At 41.8% G+C, this 25,844-nt stretch overlaps 1 protein-coding gene across 17 annotated transcripts in view; it reads right to left on the bottom strand.

Annotated features, from left to right (window-relative positions):
• The window catches only part of WDR20 (WD repeat domain 20), an 83,729-nt gene that overhangs the window by 39,832 nt on the left and 18,053 nt on the right, over positions 1-25,844 (bottom strand). Inside the window, exon 1 of one of the 17 annotated variants that reach the window (XM_055361585.1) lies at positions 7,556-7,671. The exons of 14 other annotated variants lie outside the window; for them this stretch is intronic. In XM_055361585.1, the coding sequence (XP_055217560.1) occupies positions 7,556-7,624 (69 nt within the window). In that variant the 5' untranslated portion in view covers positions 7,625-7,671. Of the gene's footprint in view, positions 1-5,699; positions 5,794-7,555; positions 7,672-25,844 lie in introns of those variants that run through there. 2 more of the 17 variants (XM_055361587.2, XM_055361586.2) reach the window with 2 other exon arrangements.

Below are 25,844 nucleotides of genomic sequence, written 5' to 3'. Positions count from 1 at the left end.
AAACAGGAAGCAAAAGAGCTAGAGTGAGAGAACATTAAACATACCTTAAACATTAATGGAGATCAGCTACTAAAACAAGCGGCCAAAATGCCTGACTTGGCTTCTGTAATTCAAATAATCTCTGATCCAACCAGGCGTGAGCTGAAGAATACAGCCTCAAATCAATTCGGGTAACAGAGAGCTGATCTTCCAAATACTAGTGTGAGGAAAAGCTTTGATCTCACCTTCATCGGAAGTTCAACAGCATTAGTTCATCACTGCAACTACTCACTTGGCACTTGTGCTGTTAGTCATTTGTCATATATGTCGAATATCCTCAAATAACCTAAAAAAATGTTTATGGCACAACTTGCTTTTTTTTCTCTCTCTCTGAGATGGAGAGCTCTGTTGCCCAGGCTGGAGTGCAGTAGCGCAATCTTGGCTCCCTGCAACCTCCACCTCCCGCGCTCAAGTGATTATCCTGCCTCAGCCTCCCAAGTAGCTGAGATTACAGGTATGCACCACCACGGCTGGCTAATTTTTACATTTTTAGTAGAGACAGGGTTTCACTATGTTGGCCAGACTGGTCTTGAACTCCTGACCTCAAATGATCCAACCGCCTCGGCCTCCCAAAGTGCTGGGGTTATAGGCACGAGCCACCGCACCGGCCTGTTTATTTTTTAAAGGGCCAGGCATGGTGACTCATGCCTGTAATCCCAGCACTTTAGGGGGCCAAGAAAGGAGAACAAATTGAGTCCAGAAGTTCAAGACTAGCCTGGGCAACACTGTGAAAACTACAAAACAATTTTTAAAAAGAAAGAAAAAAAAAGTTAAAACTAGATTAAATACAAGAAAAAGACCTTCATAAGTCAAGAAATCAACCATAAAGAATATTTACACATCTGTCAAGGAACAGTCTGTGTTCAAATATAAACTTCTTTCACTGTGTTTTCAAGGCCAGCATGGAAAATACAGACCCAAACTCTTAAAAAAAGAATACAGGATGCCAGGGACAGTGGCTTGTGCCTGTAATCCTCCCACTTTGGGAGGCTGAGTTGGGAGGATTGATTGAAGGCAGGAGTTTGAGACCAGCCTGGCCAACATAGCAAAAAAAAAAAAAAAATTCTATTAAAAAAATTTTTTTAATACAGAAGAAAAGATATGTTGTTTGGGATTTGCTTTAAAATAATCCAATGGGGATAAGATAACAGATGAAATGAGACTTGCCATATGTCATTAACTGCTGAAGCTGGGAGACAGGTATATGAAAGTTCATTATATTATTTTCTCTACTTTTGTATAAACTGGAAAATTTCTATAACTAAAATTTCTATAGCTAAATTTCTATACTAAAAGTATAGGCTGGGCACAGTGGCTCACGCCTGTAATCCCAGCGCTTTGGAAGGCCAAGGTGGGGTGGATCGCTTGAGTCCAGGAGTTCGAAACCAGCCTGGGCAACATGGTGAAATGTCTCAATTAAAAAAAAAAAAAAATGTATATATATATGTATATTTTTATACATATATATGTATTCCATTTGTGCTGTTTTTTTCCATTTGTGCTGTTAGTCATTTGTCATATATGTTGAATATCCTCAAATAACCTAAAAAAATGTTTATGGCACAATTTTCTTTTTTTTTTTTTCTCTCTGAGACGGAGAGCTCTGTTGCCCAGGCTGGAGTGCAGTAGCGCAATCTCGGCTCCCTGCAACCTCCACCTCCTGGGCTCAAGTGATTACCCTGCCTCAGCCTCCCAGGTAGCTGAGATTACAGGTATGCACCACCTGTATATATATGTATTTTATGGAATAAAGAAAGTCTAATTCTGTTTGGGCCATATATTTATTTACATGTACATATTTGCAAAGAAAACAGTTTGAAAAGATATTCACCAAAATATTAAAAGTGTCTACTATTAAAAGAGGGGGTAATATTTAGATAATATTTTTTGCTTTTTTGTCAATAATCATATATTACTTATATAATTTTTTAATAGAAAAAAATAACCAAAAAAACTACTAAAACTATTTCAAAATTATTCTAGTAGTTTAAAAGCATGTCATTGCTTGGTATTAGGATCACAGAAAAATCTGTGACTTGATGAACAGTAAAATTCACAATAAAAGGAAGCTTACTGTAACCCTGAGCAAATGCATGAATGGGAATGATATATCATCAACAGATGATAATATATTCCAAACAGGCCAAATCATAAAGTTTCACACCAATTAAGACCACAGGAGTCTATTACTCATCTTTCTGTGGCATCAGTGACATCACTCAATGAGAGGAGAGAGGCCAGGAAAATTATTTAAAGAAGCCAACCATTCAGGCAACAGATGAGGAAGCCATGGCTAGTTCTTTTGTTTTACTCTTCAAATGGCATTCAGTGTTAGAACAGTTCACTGTGTGCTCTTAATTTGCTACAGTGGCAAATAAAGATAGCTTTCCCCAGAGTCCTCTTTGGGAAATCCAATCTGTTCCAAGTTTAGCTCCCTATTTTTTCTCTAATGTATATTTATAATATGAATCCACATCTTTTTCATAAGAACTGAACTGAGAATTTATCACCAATTTTACAGTCTTCTAAAGATTCTAGGAAAACTGAATCCTACACTACCCTTAATCCAGAAGAAACAGCTAAAAGGGTTACACAGTGAAGTTTGTTTTCAAGTGTTCAGTAATATTTTTAGCATTTAGAAGTTAAAATCTTGAAACCTGAAATAAAAATATTACACTGAAAGGGAAAGGAGGTGTATTTGTAGTCTCAATAAGGGACAGTGCTGTATTTAAAATGTAGGTTAGCAGGCCAACCCACTTAGAACTGAATAGGAAGCTCCACACTGAAGGCTAAAATCAACCATAATCCAAAACTTAACGCTTGTCAACAATTCCACATATGCTATGGCTATGCTCTATGCTAAGCTTACCACTCATGATCTCGTATAATGCACTGCAGTCTCATACGACGTAATATATAGAATTAAAATTTTGCAACTAGCTTAAAAGTTAAATATAAAGCTATTCCCAAAGAAGTAGACTACAGAAGCAACTCATTTCCCAGTGTGAATAATTCTGTAATATATTTATAATATAGAAAAATCTTATATGAATGTAGGTAATCTAAGTCTTACATCAGGGGATCAGATAATAGACAAAGCTGGAGTGGCACTTTAAAAAGTCACCTCAGGTGAATGGTCATTAAAAAAAAAAAAAGTCACACTTGTCATCAAGATGCTGCAACTCAGACCAAAGAAGTTAACTGCCTAAAATCATACAACCAATTAACACAGCAGCTCGACTCGGAGCTCTGATCTCATTCACTGTAAGTACACCATGCCCAGGAAACTAGGAAGAGCACTAAGGTAATCTAACCCAAAGCCCTCATTTCTCAGTCTCCTTCTCCTCTCACCTGTGGTCTTCTTGCTTCTACATCAGACAGTAACTACCAGACAGAACCTGAAACTATTCTATTATTTATAACACAGTGCCATGAACTACAGAAGACTTTCCCAAACTCATTAAATTTAGGATAAACCAAATGACACTCATCTGGTTAAAGTTCATAAGTTATGTTCTGAATGCTGCCAGCCTTCTTCAGGAGACAGCAACTGTACAGGAAGACATGAGTTGCTTGCCTCTTGATAATTCAAAGCTCTCAAGCTGAACGTGTCCTGATGAACTAATGCCAAACAAAGCCCACATCCACAGCTCTTTCCAAAGCTTTTGACCACCTTCAGGAAAATCATCCCTTTGCCATGCAGCCAAATACTCACCAAAAAGCTCTAGTCAGCAAGGATGTATGCAAAATTCTGTATGCAAATACAAGGATGGCAGAAACAGGCAGCAATTTTAAACTAGGGTACACAGATATGGAAAGCTAAGAAATGCAGGCCAGCCCCTCACATGGTTATGACAAAGGGTAAAGCTCCAAATACCAGCAGGTCTCATAGACAGCAGCTGTGACTACAAACCAAAAGAGAATCTCTAAAGTGACATAGCAAGATCTGATCTCTCCTCCGTATAGAGTACTACAACTAGATTTGTCTTTAAATATGAAGAGACCCAAAATAACACAACGTCCCCAATTTTCTTGTTGCCCACAGCAAGCCTGAGTACTTGCCCTGCTCTCACAAAATTCTTAGAAAATTCTTGACCCCAAGCAGTAATCCCAGCTACTCCGGAGGCTAAGTCAGGAGGATCCCTTGAACCCAGGAGTTGCAATAAATAGTATGCTATTTTAAAAGTGTAAAGTGATACGTTATATAGAGAAAGCTCTGGTTGAAAACGTGCAAGACACTCTGAAGACTGGTTAAGAGCAGAGACTCTGGAGCCAAGATGCCTTCAGGTTCTGTCTTGTGAGCTTGAACAAGCTATTTGCTTTTATATACCACCACTTCCACAAAATGGGAAAATGGGGTTAATACAACAGTGACCCTGCTACAGGCAGCGTTCGAGGATTAAAGGAGTTAAAATATGTAAAGTGATCAGAATCATACCTGGAACAAAGTAAGTGCTATGTAAGTACTGGCTGTTATTATTATTATTGTTTTGTTTTTGAGACAGTCTTGCTATGTCGCCCAGGCTGGAGTGCAGTCTCAGCTGACTGAAACCTCCATCTCCTGGGTTCAAGTGATTCTCCTGCCTCAGCCTCCCAACTAGCTGGGATTACAAGCGCCTGCCACCACACCTGGTTAATTTTTGTATTTTTAGTAGAGACAGGGTTTCACCATGTTGGTCAGGCTGGTCTTGAATTCCTGACCTCAAGTGATCCACCTGCCTCGGCCTCATAAAGTGCTGGGATTACAGGTGTGAGCCACCGTCCCGACGTAACTGTTATCATTATTAATAGTATCAATTTACATTTTTTAAATGCACTCAAACCAAGAACTACAGTGAGTTAGCATGGAAATAAGTATTTGATTCCTTACAAAGCATTTTAAAGATAAAAGTTAATATTTAGCCACCTGTTGGAAAATGTATGTACAAATATGAGGGGAGGGATTTGAAAATGAAGGGGGTGAGGAAGGTCAAAGTTAAACCAGTAAAATTACTCTTTCCAATCAGTTAAGATTTTACTGGACTTGATGTAGCATAATTTTTTTAAGTTATAAATACAGACAGGGTGTGGTGGCTCATGTTTGTAATCTTAGCACTTTGGGAGGCTGAGATGGGAGGAGTGCTTGGGGCCAGGAGTTCAAGACCAGCCTGGGCAACATAGTGAGACCCCATTTCTTTTTTCTTTCTTTTTTTTTTTTTTAGAAAAAATACTTTAAAAAAAAAGTTAGAAGTTCAGAGGTCAAAACTGTGTAGTATACCAATTTACACCTCAATGAAAGTTTAATTTCTGAGACAAAAATAGAGTAGCACATATGATGGCTCTACCTGTGAAAATACAGAGGTTAGAATATGATCTCAAAGGCCGCTTTTATAATACCTCCTAATTCTGACACATTGTAAATAAATGAATATTATTAAATAGAAAATAGTCTTTTTTAAAAAAGCTGAAAGGTTGCTGCTTATTGGGTGGGTTAAGTATATGATGAGAGAAATCTGGAAATACAGGTATTACAACCATTTATTATAAAACCACATGACAGCCACACAGGCACACGCATTCTCTGGGAGCAAGAGTTTACATGAAAAGCAGGGTGGGGTGCTAGAAAGAACACAGGCTTTGGAGTCTGACAGGCCTTGCTGAAATCTCCGGCTGCCACTTACCAGCTGTGTAGCCTTGGCAAGTTACTACATCCCTCAGAGATTCCCCTCTCTCATCTCTATATAAAATAGAGTGGGACGCGCCACTCCCTCTTCTGCAAAGTATCTGTGAGATCATAAGGGACAATGCATGTGACAGCACCTAGTTCAGTGCCTAGCCCAGTGTAGCTATTCAGTAAATGGGAGCTGTGATGAGATAGAAACAAATCAGCAGTGATTAGTATAGTCTACAAATTAAATAGTCAGTGAGCTGAGTGTTCGTTCGCTGTGAGGTAAACCAATACTAGATCCTATAAGGCAGTGGTTCTCAAACTAGCCCATCAGAATTACCTGGCATGCTAGTTACACCACAGATTGCTGGGCCCGCTCTCACAGTTCCTGATTCAGTGTTCAAGTGCAGGGGCCCAGAATCTTCATTGCCACAAGTTCTGAGGGGACGTTGATACTGCTGGGCAGGGACCACGCCTAAGAGAACCACTGGTGTAAGGGAAGACAGGGAGAAGAGGTGCACAAACATGGTCCATTCCTACAAGGAACTCACTGAGGATCTGGAATACACAATGCCAAACAATTTTTTTTTTTTTTTTTTGAGACAGAGTCGCACTCTGTAGCCCAGGCTGGAGTGCAATGGCATGATCTTGGCTCACTGCAACCTCTGCCTCTGGGGTTCAAGCAATTCTCCTGCCTCAGCCTCCCAAGTAGCTGGGACTACAGGCTCATGCCACCACACCTGGCTGATTTTTATATTTTTGGTAGAGACGGGGCTTCACCATGTTAGCCAGACTAGTCTCGAACTCCTGACCTCAAGTGATCCACCCACCTCAGCCTCCCAAAGTGCTGGGATTACAGGCATGAGCCACTGCACCTAGCCACGTAACAATTCAACCCCATATATACAGATCTCAAACTCCACCACCCTACAAAAGATACAAACTCATGTTATAAAAAATGAGGATGCCAAGGCACAGGGATCCTTCAGGACTGGTGAAACCATGACCCCAAGAGTTAAAGACACCAATGACTAACAGAAATTCTCGAGTTTGCAGGATTGCAGATAAGAAAAGAAACAACTTACTGACATGCCCTCCACTTGTAAGACAGAAAACATAACAGGCTAAAATTGGTTGGAATCAATATAGGTGACTGGAGTTTGTGTAGAACAAGCTTAAATTTCTACCACATGGTTCATACTAACTTCCCCCAAATTTGCACATGGGACCCATGAGGAGGCATGAATAGATAACTGAGGAAGCCTGAAGACTTTCCAGACCACCCCTTTCCTTATATCAATCACCTGCTACTCCCAGAATCCACTCCCTAAAGCTTTTCTAATAAAGTTACTGCCTTAAAGCCAGCACAGAGAGACAGATTTGAGCTGAACTCCTGACTCCTTGTGAGTCGACTTGCAATAAAAAGAAAGCCAATATCACGACACTGGGTTTTTGAGAAAATACTCAAAAACCCAGTGGCTTGATTCTCATCTGGCTATATTTCTCATAGCTAGTAGACTCCCTTCACTGGGTTTTGAGAAAACTTTCTCAAAAACCCAGTGTCACAGTATAGGCTTCTGGCACACTGGACAGCAAGCCCCTTTTGCTTAGTAACACTGGGACAAATACTGATGTTTTTCATAGTTCCTGCAGTCTCACAGCTTTTGTAAACGTAAGAAGTAAAATACTTGGGCAATGGCATTGGCAAGTAGAAATATGTGGGAAGGCACTTGAGAAAAGAGCGAGACAAATAGATAAACAAGTGTGTGAAAACAATGGTCTCAGCTAGTTCAATATCTGAATGGGAGAATCTCATCAGGAGAAATGATGATAGAGAGATTTTGAAGAGGCACTGACAGGGTAACTTACTAGGCTTGGCTTGGATTTGATGTCATCAGTAAAGTGAACCATTAAAAATCTCGGGCAAGTTAGCCACATGGTAGAAATGGTAACTGCAAAGTGGGGCACGGTGGCTCACGCCTGTAATCCCAGCACTTTGGGAGGCCAAGGCAGGCGGATCACTTGAGGTTGGGAGTGCCGGACCAGCCTGACCCAATCTCTACTAAAAAAAATAATAATAATACAAATAATTAGCCGGGCGTGATGGCAGGCGCCTGTAGTCCCAGCTACTCAGGAGGCTGAGGCAGGAGAATGGCGTCAACCCGGGAGGCGGAGCTTGCAGTGAGCCGAGATGGCGCCACTACACTCCAGCCTGGGAGACAGAGCGAGACTCCGTTTCAAAAAAAAAAATTGGCACCAATCCTACTGAAACTATTACAAAAGAGAGAGAAAGAGGAAACCCTCCCTAAATCATTCTATGAAGCCAGTATCACCCTAATACCCAAAACCAGAAAGAATATAACCAAAAAAAAAAAAAAAAAAAAAAAAAGGGAAAGAAAACTACAGACCAATATCCCTGACGAACGGAGATGTAAAAATCCTCAGCCGGGCACGAATTTTTGCGTTTTTAGTAGAGACGGGGTTTCACCATGTTAGCCAGGATAGTCTCGATTTCTTGACCTCATGATCCGCCCGCCTTGGCCTCCCAAAGTGCTGGGATTACAGGCGTGAGCCACCACGCCCGGCCCCACTTACACTTGATTTTTTTTGAGACGGAGTCTCGCTCTGTCGCCCAGGCTGGAGTACAGTGGCGCGATCTTGGCTCACTGCAACCTCTGCCTCCTGGGTTCAAGCGATTCTCCTGCCTCAGCCTCCCAGGTATCTGGGACTACAGGTGCGTGCCACCACGCCCCGCTAATTTTTTTGTATTTTTAGTAGAGATGGGGCTTCACCGTGTCAGCCAGGATGTTCTCGATCTCCTGACCTCGTGATCTGCCCACCTCGGCCTCCCAAAGTGCTGAGATTACAGGCGTGAGCCACCGTTTCCGGCCCTGACTTTCACTTTTATTCAACATAGTTCTGGAAGTCCTAGCCAGAGCAATCAGATGAGAGAAAAGAAATAAAGGGCATCCAAATCAGTAAAGAGGAAGTCAAACTGCTGCTGTTTGCTGATGATATATAATCATATACCTAGAAAACCCTAAAGACTCATCCCAAAAGCTCCTAGATCTGATAAAGGAATTCAGTAAAGTTTCTGGATACAAAATCAATGTACACAAGTTAGTGGCTCTGCTATATACCAACAGCGACCAAGCTGAGAATCAAATCAAGAACTTAACCCCTTTTACAGTAACTGCAAAAAAAAAAAAAAAAAAAAAAAACTTAGGAATATATCTAACCATTGACGTGAAAGACCTCTACAAGGAAAACTACAAGACACTGCTGAAAGAAATCACACATGACAAAAACAAATGAAAACACATCCCATGCCATGGATGCGTAAAATCAGTATTGTGAAAATGATCTCACTGCCAAAAGCAATCTATAAATTCAATGCAATTCCCATCAAAATACCATCATCATTCTTCACCAAACTAGGAAAAACAATCCTAAAATTCATATGGAAACAAAAAAGAGCCCACATAGCCAAAGCAAGACAAAGTAAAAAGAAAAAAATCTGGGGGCATCATATTACCTGGCTTCACACTATACTATATAGCTATAGTCACCAAAACAGCATAGTACTGGTATAAAAACAGATACACAGACCAACGGAACATAACAGAGAATCCAGAAATAAACCCAAATATTTACAGCCAACTGATCTTCAACAAAGCAAACAAAAACATAAAGTGGGGAAAAGACACCCTATTCAATGAATGGTGCTGGGATAATTGGTAAGCCACATGTAGTAGAATAAAATTGGATCCTCATCTCTCACCTTATACAAAAATCAACTCAAGATGAATCAAAGACTTAAATCTAACCTGAAACCATAAAAATTCTAGAAGATAATACCGGAAAAATCCTTCTAGGCATTGGCTTAGGCAAAGATTTCATGACCAAGAACCCAAAAGCAAATGCAACAAAAATAAATACATGGGACTTAATTAAATGAAAAAACTTCTGCACAGCAAAAGAAATAATCAGCAGAGTAAACAACCCACAGGGTTGCAGAGAAAATCTTCACAAACTATGCATCCAACAAAGGACTAATATCTAGAATCTATAAGAAACTAAAACAAATCAGCAAGAAAATAATTAATAATAATAATCCCATCAAAAAGTGGGCTAAGGACATGAATAGACAATTCTCAAAAGAAGATATACAAATTGACAGTAAACATATGAAAAAATGCTAAACATCTTAATGATAAACTAATTATCAGGGAAATGAAAATCAAAACCACAATATGATACAACCTTACTCCTGTAGCAATGGCCATAATTAAAAAAACAAAAAATGCTGGGCATGGTGGCTCACGCCTGTAGTCCCAGCACTTTGGGAGGCTAAGGTGGGTGGATCATGAGGTCAGGAGATCGAGATCATCCTGGCTAATATGGTGAAACCCCGTCTCTACTAAAAATACAAAAAATTAGCAAGGCATGGTGGCGGGCGCCTGTAGTCCCGGCTACTCGGGAGGCTGAGACAGGAGAATCGCTTGAACCCAGGAGGTGGAGGTTGCAGTGAGCCGAGATTGTGCCATTGCACTCTAGCCTGAGTGACAGAGCAAGACTCTGTCTCAAAAAATAATAATAATAAATAAAAAAAAATAACAGATGCTGGTGTGGATGTGGTGAAAAGCGAGCACTTTTACATGGCTGGTGGGAATGTAAACTAGTACAACCACTATGGAAAACAGCATGGAGATTCCTTAAAGAACTAAAAGTAGATCTTCTATTTGATCCAGCAATCCCACCACAGGGTATCTACCCAGAGGAAAAGAAGTCATTATATGAAAAAGACACTTGCACATGCATATTTATAGCAGCAGAATTCACAATTGCAAAAATATGGAACCACCACAAATGCCCATCAATCAGGTGGATAAAGAAAATGTAATAATAATAATAATAATAATCATGGCATTCCAAGCAACCTGGATGAAGCTGGAGACCATTATTCTTTTTTTTTTTTGAGATGGAGTCTCACTCTGTCACCCAGGCTGGAGTGCAATGGCGCAATCTCAGCTCACTGCAAGCTCCGCCTCCCGGGTTCACACCATTCTCCTGCCTCAGCCTCCCGAGTAGCTGAGACTACAGGCGCCCGCCACCAAGCCCAGCTAATTTTTTGTATTTTTAGTAGAGACCGGGTTTCAGCATGTTAGCCAGGATGGTCTCGATCTCCTGACCTCATGATCTGCCCGCCTTGGCCTCCCAAAGTGCTGGGATTACAGGCGTAAGTCACCTCGCTCGGCTAGTTATTCTAAGTGAAGTAACTCAGGAATAGAAAACCAAACATCGTATGTTCTCACTTGTAAGTGGGAGCTAAGCTATGAGGACGCAAAAGCACAAGAATGATATAATGAACTTTGGGGACACAGGGGGAAGGGTGGGAGGGGGATGAGGGATAAAAGACTACACATTGGGTACAGTGTACACCGCTCAGGTGATGGCTGCACCAAAATCTAGGAAATCACCACTGAAGAATTTATCCATGTAACCAAATACCTCCTGTTCCCCAAAAACCTATTGATAAAAAAAATAATAATAATAATAATTTAAAAAAAAGAAAAAAACAGGCCGGGCACGGTGGCACACACCTGTAATCCCAGCACTTTGGGAGGCCAAGGTGGGTGGATTGTCTGAGCTCAGGAGTTTGAGACCAGCCTGGGCAACATGGTGAGACCCCATCTCTACTAAAAATACAAAAAACTGGCCAGGCATGGTGGCACAAGCCTGTAGTCCCAACTGCTCGTGAGGCTGAGGCAGAAGAATCACTTGAACCCAGGAGGTGAAGGTTGCAGTGAGCTGAGATGGTACCACCGCACTCCAGCCTGGGCGACAGAATAAGGCTGCCTCCAAAAAAATAAAAATAAAAAATAAAAATAAAAAACAGAAAAAAATCCCTATTTCGTTAGCATTATATAATGTACTAAACATATTCCTTAAATATAATGCATAGTTAATTACCTATTTTACCTATTATTACTCATCTTACCAATCTTTACCAACTGAAAATTCTATAAAATTTGTTTTAACACAATACTCCCCAATAGGCTGTATTTCCACAGTTATTTTTAAGTCAACAAAAGATAAGATCTTTGGGAAGATACAGGCATCTATGTCTTAAACTGAAAAGTACACAGGACATAGCTAACTGGTCTACACCACTCACAGTTTAGCAGAAAACAGCTGACAAATTATTCTCCAGACAAGACGTAAAAGATCAAGAAATCCTAAAATTGTTTTTTAAAACATGGGGTGAAATCTCACCTCACAATTTATACCAGAATAAATCTCAGCAGTATCAAAAAGAAATCATATGTAAGAAATGAAACCTCAGAAGTACAAGAAGAGGCCAACAGTGTGGCTCACGCCTGTAGTCCCAGCTGCTCACCAGACTGAGGTGGGAGAATCCCTTGAGCCAAAGAGTTTGAGGTTACAATGAGCTATGATTATACTACTGTACTCCAGCTTGGGCAACAGAGCAAGACCCTGTCTCCTAAAAAAAAAAAACAAAGAGAGAGGCCGGGCGCGGTGGCTCGCACCTGTAATCCCAGCACTTTGGGAGGCCAAGGCAGGCAGATCACAAGGTCAGGAGTTTGAGACCAGCCTGACCAACATGGTGAAACACCGTCACTACTAAAAATACAAAAATTAGCCAAGCATGGTGGCGCATGCCTGTAATCCCAGCTACTCAGGAGCCTGAGACAGAATTGCTGGGAGACAGAGGTTGCAGTGAGCTGAGATCGTGCCACTGCACTCTAGCCTGGGTGACAGAGCTAGACTCCATGTCAAAAAATAATAATAATAATTAAAACAAAAATGAAATTTCCCAAGGAGGAGGAAGAAGAAAAAGAGAAAAAAAGCAAATTTCTATGTAGGAAAAAACTACCATGAGCAAAATCAGAAGACAACTGACAAATGGAACAAAATGTCTGTCCCTCAGATCACAGATTAAGGGCTAATTTATATAAAAAGCTGGGCATGGTGGTGCATGCCTATAGTCTCAGCTGCTCAGAGGCTGAGGTGGAACGATCGCAGACCAGCCTGGGCAACACAGTGAGATCCCATCTCTAAAAAAATTTAAAAATTAAAAATAAATAATCATAAAAGAGAACTCCTACCAACTTAATTTTTTTTTTTTAAAGACCAGAATCCTAGTAGAAAAGTGGGTTCAGGACATGAACAACCCATAGAAAATACAGATGGCTCTTAAATATACAAAACAATGCTTAATTCATAGCACAAGAAACACCAAAAAACTCTAGTGTTATACCATCTTTCATCTGTCAAATTAGCAAAGATCAAAATAACAATACACTACGCCAGAAGTAAAAATTGGTACAGTTTTTAGAAGGCGATTTGACTATGTCTCTAAAATTACAAATGCACATATCCTTTTCATCCAGCAATTCCTCACAGGAATTTATTCCTCAGATATACTAGCAACAAGGCAAAATGATGAATGTACAAAGTGATTTATTGCAGTATAGTGTGTAAAGACTAGAAACATCAATGTCCATCAAAAGAAGAATTATGATAAATGTACACAATGGGATATTGTACAGGCATTAAAGATGCTTTTACACAATAATGTCTTTATTGACAAAGAACAATCTCCGAAGTATACAAATCAAAACAAGGTGTAAAACAGTGCAGATGCTAAAGTTTGCATTTTTATAAAGGAGGAAAACTATATCTGTAATTTTGTGTATTAAAACATTGGCTATCTCTGGAAATACATACAAGAACTTAATACTGGTTACTTCAGAGGAGGGGGACAGGGTGGCGCTGGAGGGCAAAGTGTGAGAGACTTCATTGCATGCTCTTTGAATTTTGAACCATGTGAACGTATTACCTATTAAAAAATAAAATAGGCCTATGAGACGTCACAATACCTAATTCCCAATGCAGACTTTCTCACTAAGTTACCTGAGAAAGGCCGGGCGCGGTGGCTCACTCCTGTAATCCCAGCACTTTGGGAGGCCGAGTCGGGTGGATCACCTGAGGTCAAGAGTTCGAGACCAGCCTGGCCAACATGGTGAAACCCTGTCTCTACTAAAAATAACAAAAATAAGCCGGGTGTAGTGGCAGGCGCCTGTAATCCCAGCTACTCGGGAGGCTGAGGCAGGAGAACCGCTTGAAGCCGGGAGGCAGAGCTTGCAGTGAGCATTACGCCATTGCACTCCAGCCTGGGAGACAAGAGTGAGACTTCACCTCAAAAAAAAAAAAAAAAAAGTTACTTGAGAATATCCACTATCCATTCATCCAATATTTATTGAATTCTATATGCTTCAGGCACCGTTTTAGATCCTGGTATCTCAGCAACAAAGACAGATAAAGCCCTCCTCTTGTAGATTTTAGGTGGGACTAGTCAGTAAGCAGGCAACAAAATGAACATCAGCAAGGAACATGAAGAACAATCAGTCAGGAAAGGGGAGTGGAAGGACTGAGGTGGAAAGGTGATGGCAGTGCCTTTCTGGGCAGGGCTAAGAGAAAGCTTCTTTCACAGAACCACATTTGGGCAGAGACCTGAAGAAGTGAGGGAGCCAGCCCCATGGTCACTGGGGAGGGGATTCTAAGCAGAGGGACTAAGGATTCTAAGCAGAGCGTGTACCACTGGCTCCGCGGGTGGGACGGGGAGGGGTGCAGCTGCTCTTCACGGAATGCAATGGACGGAATAAATGAGGAGGAGGTGGCAGCAAATCACACTGGGGAATTGGGGAGGGGAAAAGCACTGTATCAAAAGCAATTCAGATCTTATTCTAAGTGCTACAGAAACACATTAGAAAGTTTTAAGCAGCGAAGAATATGATCTGACCTATACTGTTTAAACGATCACTCTGGCTGACATCAGGAGAACAGACTGTAAGAGGCAAGGATAGAGGTGGGCAGCCAGTTGGAGACCTCTGTAATAATCCAAGTGAGAGATGGTGCTTCCTTAAACTAGGGTGGTAGTGGTAGAAGCAGAAGTGTTCAGATTCTGGATATATTTAGAGGCAGAGTCAACAGGCTCTACTGAAAGGACTGGAAGTAGACCGTGAAAAAAAGAACTCACAGGTGACTCCAAAATATTTAACCCAAACAACTTTTTACAATGATCTAACGGGCTCATTTTTTAAAAGTCACACCTTCATATAAAGTTCAACTACTCTAAAACAGGTTATGAACACCATCAAAAAAAAGCAATGCTCATCTACATACCAAACTGGGAAGCTGCAGCCATTTTAAAATTGAAAAAACACATACTTGGGTTCATTCTCTAACTACTGAGCACCTACACCGTGCCAGGCATAATACTCGGTACTAGGGACCTAAATTATGCTTAAAATACATAACTGAACACCAAAAAAAAGACTGACAGGTAAAAATACCAAATTACTAACAGCTGTGGGATATGGAGTTTTTTTCTTCCTTGAGTTTTCCAATTTTCTACAATAAACTACTCTATTTTTATCTTTGGGGGGAAAAATTTTTCCTTTTTACTGCTGCCAATTAAGAAAAAATTCCCACACAGCAAATTGATTTAGTGATTTGAATGATTAACAGGCTTGCCTTCTAAAAAAGCTCCTAAACTAGGCAGATTTCTCAGGTCTTTCTTTCATGCCTGTACCTGTTTGTTACCAGTGCTATGGTAAGATATGGGAGATGTATGGGAAATGGGGGGAAGAGAGAAATACAGTAGAGAGAAATGAGGGGTACAAATAACCACCTGCTGTTCTTTAAATATATCATGTCACCAAACGCAGATGAGAAAGATCAGGTGAACAACTGTTCATTGAAAATATTTAACCAAATACCTACTGCATACAATATGCCTACCATAGCAGTCTGCCCACTGTCAATAAGTAAATGACAAAGTCCCTTGTATATTTATCCATTCATTCAAATATTTATGAAGTACCTATAATGCATCAAAGGCACTGAGCTAGCATGCAGAATAGACAGGAGTTCAGCAATCAATCAGATAAAATCAGCCCTCAATAGTTTGCAATCTAGTTTGGTGGGTAGGGAGTAAAGAGACATTACATTTCAATTTCTTATTTAATTACTACTGTGGCATGCATTAGAGAGGCGACTTGGTAGACGGTAACAGGGAGACCAGATCTAGTCTGAAGGTCAGGGTAAAAGGCTTGGACAAAATTACATATGAGCTAAGATTTCAAGGAGTAGGAGTTAAACAGATGAAGGGGCAGAGTGAGGAATGGAAGCACATTCCAGGCAAAGGAAACAGTATATTAAGAAGAATCTAGGCTGGGCACGGTGGCTTACAACTATTATCCCAGTGCTTTGGAGGCCAAGGCAGGAGGACAGCTTGAGGCCAGGAATTAGAGACCAGCCTGGGCAACATGGCGAGACCTTGTCTCTAAAAAAATAAGAAAGAAAAAAATTAGCCGAGTGTCGCGGCACATGTCCACAGTCCTAGCTACTTGGAAGGCTAAGGCAGGAGGATAGCTTAAGCCCAAGGAGTTTGAGGTTACCGGTGGGCTATGACTGCAGCACTGCACTCCAGCCTGGAAGACAAAGCAAGACCCTGTGTCAAATAAATAAATAAATAAATAAATAAATAAGAAGAAGAATCTATGTCAAAAAAGGTTAAGGTTTGTGAGAGGAATTAAAAGGAAGCCAGCAAGTCAGAAAGATATAATGAAGGGAAGAGCGACTGATAAGGTAGGCAAGGGGTAGTTTCATGCAGGGCTTGTACACTGTGTTAGGAATTTAGTCTTTCATGCTAAAAGCAACAGGAACCACTGAAAGATTTTCAAGCCTGGGAGTGACAATCAGATTCACATTTTTAAAGATCACTGACTGCTCTCCAGAGAATAGATTAGAGGGAGCAACAGTGGACCAGGAGACCAGTCAGAGGCTGTACAGTGCCCAGGTGAGATGAGTGAGGGCAATGAAAACAAAAGCAGATGTAGTCAAGATATATACTTCAGAGAGAAAATCAATAGGAATTAGTGACAGAGTGAAAGTAGGTGGAGGGAGTGAGGTAAAGGAAAAGACAGTCTCATGAGTGACAAGATAGTAAGGCATATAAAGACATTCCATGCAAATAGTAACCAAAATAAACTGACTGTCCAATCCTCAAAACAAAATTAGGGCAAAAACAAATAGAGATAATGAAGAGTATAGTATACCAACACAAAGAACAATGCACAGACTAACAATTTTGAATTTAATATAAAGCAAAACTGGCAAAGAGAAACTGTCAAGTCCAGAATCACAATGAGATATTTATAACACATCTATCAGAAACTGATAAATAAGAGGGGCAGTCATAAAAATAGTAATGATATGGACATGTGAACAGTATTACAAACTTTATCAAACATGCATGCACAGATATATGTCACCTTCAGCCTAACAGATAAGGAATATACATCCTTTTAAAAAGATATGGAATGGTTTAACTAGGTTACAAAGACTCACCAAATCTCAAACAACCAATATCATAAAAACATATTCCATGACCACACAATGCAAATAAATTAATCAGTTAAAAAAAATTAAACAGCATAGAAACTTAAAAATGCTTGCTTAGGGGAGGCTGAGACGGGCAGATCGCTTGAGCTCAGGAGTTCGAGATCAGCTTGGACAACGGCAAAACCCGGTCTCTGCCAGGCGTGGTGGTACACGCCTATAGTCCAATCTGAGGGTGAGAAGGGGGGTGGGGGATGGGGGAATCGCTTGAGCCCAAGAGGCGAAGGTTGCAGTGAGCCGTGATGATGTCACTGTACTCCAGCCTGGGTGACCAAGTGAGACCCTGTCTTTAAAAAAAAGAAAATCACTTGCTTAGAACTCAAAGATTAAGGAGAGAATAAAAATGGAAATAACAAACTAGGCCTGGTCCAGTGGCTCATGCCGGTAATCCCAGCACTTCAGGAGGCCGAGGCAGGCAGACTGCTTGAGCCCAGAAGTTGGAGACCAGCCTGGGCAATATGATGAAACCCTGTCTCTACTAAAAAAAAATGAAAAATTAGCTAGGCATGGTGGCACGTGCCTGTAGTCCCAGCTACTTGGGAGGCTGAGGTGGGAGGATCGCCTGAGCCTGGGAGGTCAAGGCTGCAGACAGTTGTGATCGAACCACTGCACTCCAGCCTGAGCAACAGAGTGAGACCCTGTCTCCAAAAAAAAAAAAAAAAGAAAAGAAAAAGAAACAAAAAATTAGGTCTTGACATGCTGAAGACTATTATTTAATACCACAATGATTATACCCACACAACTAACATACAAGAAGCTCCTCAAACAACACTTAGAGGGAATGTTACAGCCTTGAGCCACCATTAAAAAGCAAGAAAGGATGAACACGTTTTCAATTCAGTAAGCTAGAAAAAGAACAGAGTAAACCTAAAGAAAGGAAATAAAGATGACAGACATTCACAAAACAGAAAGCAGATACTAGCTGACTCTTTGAAAAAAATTTTAATTGACAAACTCTTATAAGTCTGTTCAAGAAAAAAATTAAAATATGAATGAAGGGGCGAAGCTAAAGCTGGTGACTGAACCCAGCAGCCACCCAAGCAGCAGCAGAAAAATGACAGTGCACAGGAGCTCTGGAGCTGAGGAGGGAGAGCCACAGTTCCACCCAAATATCACCACACCCATGACTGGAGCTGAGGAGGAGAGAGCCACAGTTCCACCCAAAAATGACCACACCCACGACTGGAAACAGGTGGTCCAGAAAGCAAAAGGCAACTGAGTGGGAAAAGGAACTGGCAAAAACCACTCTCAAGAAGGCAGATCTTAAGCTGCCAGTGGCAGAGACAGAACTCTGCCGGAGCATATGTCGTAGAAGTTTTAATTGCCCTAACAAACTAACTTGCGCTTTCACAGGAATATCTGCTGTATTAATTTATTGCAATAAATAGTTTTTCCTTTGGTGATGGAGAAAAGGCACAAGAAACAATTTCAGGAACAAAAAGGAAATATGACTTCTGATATAGCAGAAACTTATAATGGAAAAGAAAAGGTAAGAGGACTGAGCAATTAAAGAAATCCAATAGTTAAATTCTAGGTAGAGTAGAAAGAACTAGCAAAGGAGGTGAAGTACTGAGTGGGTCAGAAATGTATTAAAAAAAGTTGAGGTTAAAATGTCAAGACAAAGAATGTTTCAATAAAGAGAAGATGATCAATTGTGTCAAATGCTGCTGAGAGGTCAAGGAAGTTGTGGGCCAAGCGGTGTCCAATGGATCTGGCAACATGAAGTTGAGTCATCAGTATCCTGGAGAAATTAGAGCAGTGAGAAGCAAGGCCATATTGCAGTAGAAGGCTGTTTCTATCTGAATTAGTGATTTTGGAGCTAAACCATTTCAGCTGATGACAAGATCCCGCATGTCACTGTGGGAGAGAGTGCCAGAGGTGGACTAGAGGAGATTAGTAGGGTGGACATGGAAGCCAAGAAAGCTAGCAGCCAAGGACCTGATGGGTCATGTGATGAAGATGAAACCACCCAAGATGACGGCGGGAACTGGAGTGGAAAGGAAGGCTGTGAGTCAGGCACTGGAGTCTTCAATGATCAAAAGTGACTGGGAAGTCAATATATGACCATGAGGAAGAGAGAGAAAGGTGTCGTGAGTCTAAGTGTAGAGACTCCAAAGGGATGCCAGGAGTGGCAAATGGACCAAAGCCTGGTCTAATGTGGCACTTCCAGTGTATCAGTCAGGGTTCTGTGAAGCCTTTCCAGCTCACCTTGTGAGATACTCTCTGAGCTCCCTGGCAAAGTCAGACTGCTGCCACATCAAGGAAAGCCCTGAGCACAACACCCACCATTTTTAAATTAGCTGAGCTAATAATGCCTTCAGTCTTGCTAACTATGTGTACACCGATTCTATAATTTAAAGGGAGGAAAAAGGCAATGTAAGGAGTAGTGTAATTCTTGCAACTAATGGGAAAGAAGTAGGGACAGCAGCAAAGCCATCTGCTTCTGGAAGGGAGAGTGCAAGCATTTTCTCCAGGACACCAGGATAGGGAAAGCAAAACTTTCAAACAAAGCTAGTTTCGGGCAATGAAGACACTATGTAAAGCTTCCTTCTGGGTTATCCCAAAAGAATTCTAACAACATAAGATTTGAGGTTGTGACTGTCTTACTCCATTTTCTGATGCTATTAACAGAATACCACAGACTAATTTTTTTTTTTTTTTTTTTTTTTTTTGAGACAGAGTCTTGCTCTGTCACCCAGGCTGGAGTGCAGCGGCGCAATCTTGGCTCACTGTAGCCTCTGCCCACTGGGTTCCAGCAATTCTCCTGCCTCAGCCTCCTGGGTAGCCGGGATTACAGGCGCACGCCACCACGCCTGGCTAATTTTTGTATTTTTGGTAGAGACAGGGTTTCGCCATGTTGGCCAGGCTGGTCTCCAACTCCTGACCTCAGGTGATCCGCCCGCTTCGGCCTCCCAAAGTGCTGGGATTACAGGTGTGAGCCACTGCGCCTGGCCAGACTGAGTAATTTATAAACAAGTTTATTTGGCTCATGGTTCTGATGGCTGGGTACTCCAAGAATATGGCGCTGGTATCTGGTGGAGGTCATCCCATGGCAGAAGCAGAAGCAAGTGCCCAACACAGAGACAGGAAATTGGCCAACTTGTTTTTATGTCAAACCCAGTCTCATAATAACTAACCCACTCCCTCAATAATGGCATTAATCCATTCATAAGGGCAGAGCCTTCATGATCTCATCAGCCCTTAAAGGCCCCATGTCAATTAAATCCTAAAATGAGTTTTGGAGGGAACAGATATTGAAATCATAGCAGTGACTAATTTTGAAAAGCCTCTCAATCAATGCAAAAGGGCTAGCAAGCCTCTGTCTGTGAGTTCCAGTCACCAGCAGATAATTTTGGCTCGTGAAAGGGATTTTGAAAGATTATCTAAGGGCCTGACAAGGTGGCTCACGCCTGTAATCCCAGCACTTTGCGAGGCTGAGGCAGGCAGATACCTTGAGTCCAGTAATTCAAGACCAGCCTGGGCTACATGGCAAAACCCTGTCTCTACAAAAAACACAAAAATTAGCTGGGCATGGTGATACACACCTGTAGTCACAACTGTTTGGGAGACTGTGGGAGGTTGGCTTGAGCCCAGGAGGCAGAGGTTGCAGTGAGCTGAGATCACACTGCACTCCAGCCTGGGCAACAGAGCGAGAGAGTGTGAGAGAGCGTGAGAGAGCGAGAGAGCGTGAGAGAGCAAGAGAAAGAAAGAAAGAAAGAGAGAGAGAAAGAAAGAAAGATTATCTGATGTATTCAAGTGAGTCCTTGTTGGAGGACTATAATTTCAACAAATTAGTTCCAATTCTGTTCAACTTAAAAATGAACATAATGTGCCTACTACGTACAGGCACTTATTGATATGATCAATAAGATATGGTTTCTTCCCTCGAGATTCACAGTCCAGTAGGGTAAACAGAGATTCAAACAAAAAATTCCAATATTGTGTGAAAAGGTGGCAGCTCAATCATAGTAGTCAAACAGCAAGGGCAAAGGAAAGACAGGTTTAAACCACGAAACAGTACAATGCAGTCAAAGCTGCACTCAATGTGCCAATTCCAGTGTGTTGTATTCCCTGCTGTACCGGTTCTCCTATGAGCTTGTCTCGAGAAAAGAACTATGTCTATTACATCTGGGTACCAATACCTAGACCAGTGCAAGACCTCAGTATAGTTTGCATTTCTTACTCACCTATCCAATATCTACTTACAGATCATTCTCCTATCTACTATCTCATACCCCAACTCCAAAGTAGTCTCCAGAGCAATCAAGTTGTTGGGTAATCCAATCTCTTTGCTAAAGGTATGGGTTAGTAAAGACTGGGTTAACCAGTGCATAGTTCCTTGGCCGCAGGAATGGGCTGGTTAATCCAATTTGGAACAACAAGTCAAAGAAGGAGGTTTGGTAAAGGCTTCTATAAAATAAGCTTCCTTATTTTTATGACAGCCTGATTAGAAGAGCTGTTCATTCTCATCCTGGATATTAGCTCTCTTTTTGGTCTATGTGGTACAGTGATGTGAAGCCTAACATTTCCACCACTGTTTTGCCACCTAAACCGGGCTGAAACACGGTAGAAAGCAGAACCAATGGAATCTCAGCAAAACGGAGCTGGCATCCCAATCAAACCATGCCTGAAGCCCACTGTACCTGTGGAATTTTCAGTGACATACACCAATACACCCCTTTAAAATTTAAACAGTTTGAATGGGTTTCCTGTTACTTGTAAACCACAACATTCCTAAGTATGCTAAATGCTAAAACACACTAGTGAACCCAGCATGGGCAATATGGCGAAACCCTGTCTATACAAAAAATACAAAAATTAAACGGGCACGGTGGCTCTAGCCTGTAGTCCCAGCTACTCAGGAGGCTGAGGTCAAAGAGCTGCTTGAGACCAGGAGGCTGAAGCTACAGTAAGCCATGATCGCACCACTGCACTCCAGCCTGGGTGACAGAGAGAGATCCTGTCTTAAAAAAAAAAAAAAAAAAAAAAAATAGCTGAGCATGGTGCTAGGCACCTGTAATCCCAGCTACTTGGGAGGCTGAGGCAGGAGGACTGCTTGAACCCGGGAGGCAGAGGTTGCAGTGAGCCAAGATTGCGCCACGGCACTCTAGCCTGGGCGACTGAGTGAGACTCTGCCTCAAAAAAAAAAAAAAAAAAAAATATATATATATATATATATATATATATATATATATATATGCAGTTATGCTTTGACCCAGTGTATCCACTGGAAATTTTTCATACATGTGAGGTTAAATTTATCATACATGTGAGGAAATGATCCTCCTCCGGAAATTTATCATACATGTGAGGTTATTCACTGCAGCATTATTCTTTTTTTTTTTTTTTTTTTTGAGACAGAGTCTTGCCCTGTCGTCCAGGCTGGAGTGCAGTGGCGCCATCTCGGCTCACTGCAAGCTCCGCCCACTGGGTTCACGCCATTCTCCTGCCTCAGCCTCCCGAGTAGCTGGGAATACAGGCGCCCGCCACTACGCCTGGCTAATTTTTTTTTTTTTTGTATATTTAGTAGAGACGGGGTTTCACCGTGTTAGCCAGGATGGTCTTGATCTCCTGACCTTGTGATCCACCTGCCTCAGCCTCCCAAAGTGCTGGGATTATGGGCATGAGCCACCGCGCCCGGCCATTATTCATATTTTTTAAAGGGATCATCAATCAATCAAGAGTGATGTTGTCAAATAAATTATGGTACATCCACAGCATGGAGTACAAAGCAATGACAAGAAAGAGTGAAGCTCTCTTTTACTAATATGGAAAGATCTCCAATATAGATCATTAAGCAGAAAAAACAAGATGCAAAATACCATATACAGTATGTTCCCTCAATTCCTTCCCATCTCTGCTCAAATGTTGTCTTATTCGTGTAACAACAAAAGAATAAGTCAAAAACAAATAAAATATTATCTACAGTTAGAGGAAGGGAGCTAGGAGGGGGAAGGAGGACAGGACTAGAAGACAGACCTCTCTGAATATAACCTTGTCCTATATGCTGCAACCATGTAAATGTTCTGCATAATTGAAATATAAAATTAAATTTTAAAACTAATCTCTCCTGTTCTAAAACTAGACTACAGTGATAATTGTACAACTCAATAAATTACTAAAAATCATTCAATTGTACACTTAAAACAGATAGCAAGAAGAAATAACTTGAGTGCATTCAAGTTTTTTGTTTGTTTTTAGAGACAGGGTTTCGCTCCGTCACTCAGGGTAGAGTGCAGTGGTATGATCATAGCTCACTGAAGCGTTGAATTCCTGGGCTTAAGCCATCCTATCGCCTCAGCCTCCCAAGTAGCAGGACCACAGATATGTACCACCATGCCTGGCTAGTTTTTAAATTTTTTGTAAAGACAGGGTCTCACAATGTTGCCCAGGCTGGTCTCAAATTCCCGGTCTTAAGTGATCCTCACACCTCAGCCTCCCAAAACTGGATCAAGGTTTTTATTTTTTTGGAGACAGGCTCTTCCTCTGTTGCCTAGGCTGGAGTGCAGTGGCTCGATCTCGGTTCACTACAACCTCTGTCTCCCCAGCTCAAATGATCCTCCCACCTCAGCCTTCCAAGTAGCTGGGACTACAGCACGTCAGCACTCCTCGTTGATCTTTTTAAAAAATTTTAATAGAGATGAGGTCTGTTTTGCCCAGGCTGGTCTCGAACTCCTGAGATAAAGCGATCTGCCCACCTCAGCCTCCCAAAGTGTTGGGATTACCAGCGTGCGCCACCGCACCCAGCTGGATTAAGTTTTAAGAGGCAGTGAAACAATCAAAGAAAGCTAGTAAAGACCAGTGCCTCTTCAACTTTAGTGTGTACCTGAAACACTTGAGGATTGTCTTAGAATGCAGATTTAATTCAGTAAATGGGGCCAATATTCTGCACTTCCAACAGGCTCCCAGGTGACCGCTGATGATGCTGATGTAGCTCTGTGGATCACACTTTGAGGGCTGAGACAATTTAAACAACTAGAGGTGCTTTGCTATAAGAAGTAGCTGAGAAATGGGCCAGCAGCAACTGGAGGCACATGACCCATAGAAAATGAGTGGGTGGGCCAGGTGCGGTGGCTCATGCCTGTCATCCCAGCACTTTGGGAGGATGAAGCAGGACCACTGGAGCCCAGGAGTTCAAGACCAGCCTGGGTAACATAGTGAGACTCCATCTCTACAAAAAATGTAAAAATTAGCCAGGGGTGTGGTGGTGCACCCTTTTAGTCCCAGCTACTTGGGAGTGTGAGGTGGGAGGATCGCTTGAGGCCAGGAGTTAAAGGTTGCGGTGAGCTATGATCACATTACTACACTACAGTCTGGGTGACTGAGAGAGACCCTGCCTTAAAAAAAAGAAAGAAAATGAGTGGGTGTCAGAAAGAGTCTCTCCCCGACAACTGTTTTAAAATGAGAGAAACAGCGACACGTTTGTAGGAAACAGAGAATACCGATTAGCCAAAATGAGGTGGGATTTAGCAAACGAGTCGGGGAGGTGACTTTAGACAGGGGCAGAGCTCTTCCTTAACAATAGAAGGTAAGGCATCCGGTACAGATGCCAGAAGCTGAGATGTGAGGGTAGAAATCTGGAGAAATTCTCTTTTGACTGTTTAATTGTTCTAAGTGAAATAAGAAGTACAGTCATCAACTAAGAATAAGGATAGGGAAGTAGGTTATTGAAGATCTGAGGACAAAGTTGTAAAATTGTCATCTAGGCTGGGCACAGTGGCTAATGCCTGTAATCTCAACACTTTGGGAGGCCGAGTGGGCGGATCATAAGGTCAGGAGTTTGAGACCAGCCTGACCAACATGGTGAAACCTCGTCTCTACTTAAAATACAAAAATTAGCCAGGCGTGGTGGTACATGCCTGTAATCTCAGCTACTCAGGAGGCTGAGGCAGGGGAATCGCTTGAACCCAGGAGGCAGAGGTTGCAGTGAGCCGAGATCACGCCATTGCACTCCAGCCTGGGCAACAAAAGTGAGACTCCATCTTAAAAAAAAAAAAATGTCATCTAGAAGGGTGGGGTCAGTGTGGTGCAACTGGTTGTCAGCACCATGCACCCCTCCAAGGTGATGGTTCTGAATCTTAGGGGAGTGTAGGCAGCACAGATGTGCTATTCTTCAACCACATGCGGGGCACACGTGCAGATGTGCGGTAGGCAGAGGATTCACTTTAGCCAAGACTGGGATCGAGTGTGTATACGAGAGGCGTTATAATGATTGCTCACTGCACTGGAACAGGGGTAATGCTTCAGAGAGTGGCAGTGAGGCAGGGGCTGAAAACATTGAGAAAGGAAGGGAAGCGATGGCACCCCGAGACAGCAATGATACAATCTGATGACTTCAGCCCTAAAGGAGGACAATACACTAATGTAGTACATTACTTTGGAACTAGCACATTTTAAGACACACTTTTTAAATCATACTAAGAATTCTAAAAGAGGCCAACATTTAAATGACCACGACTAAGGAAGATAATCCTACCCTCCCCAAGCCTTGCACAAGCTTCAGCCCTCACACTGCAGCTCACACTCCCAGAAGGAGCCATCAGCTGCCACATCCTTAGGCCTTGAACTTCTAGTTCTCTTGGTTTAGAATCCCCTCCCCTTTCAGCTGACCCACCATCTGAATTCAAATGACACCTTATTAAAGCTTCTCTAAAGTTCCTGCTGCAAT

This window comes from Gorilla gorilla, chromosome 15, assembly GCF_029281585.2.
Source record: "Gorilla gorilla gorilla isolate KB3781 chromosome 15, NHGRI_mGorGor1-v2.1_pri, whole genome shotgun sequence".
NCBI classification, from domain to species: Eukaryota; Metazoa; Chordata; class Mammalia; order Primates; family Hominidae; genus Gorilla; species Gorilla gorilla.
The sequence above is the reverse complement of the archived record's forward strand: the minus strand, read 5'-3'. Positions and strand labels throughout refer to the sequence as shown.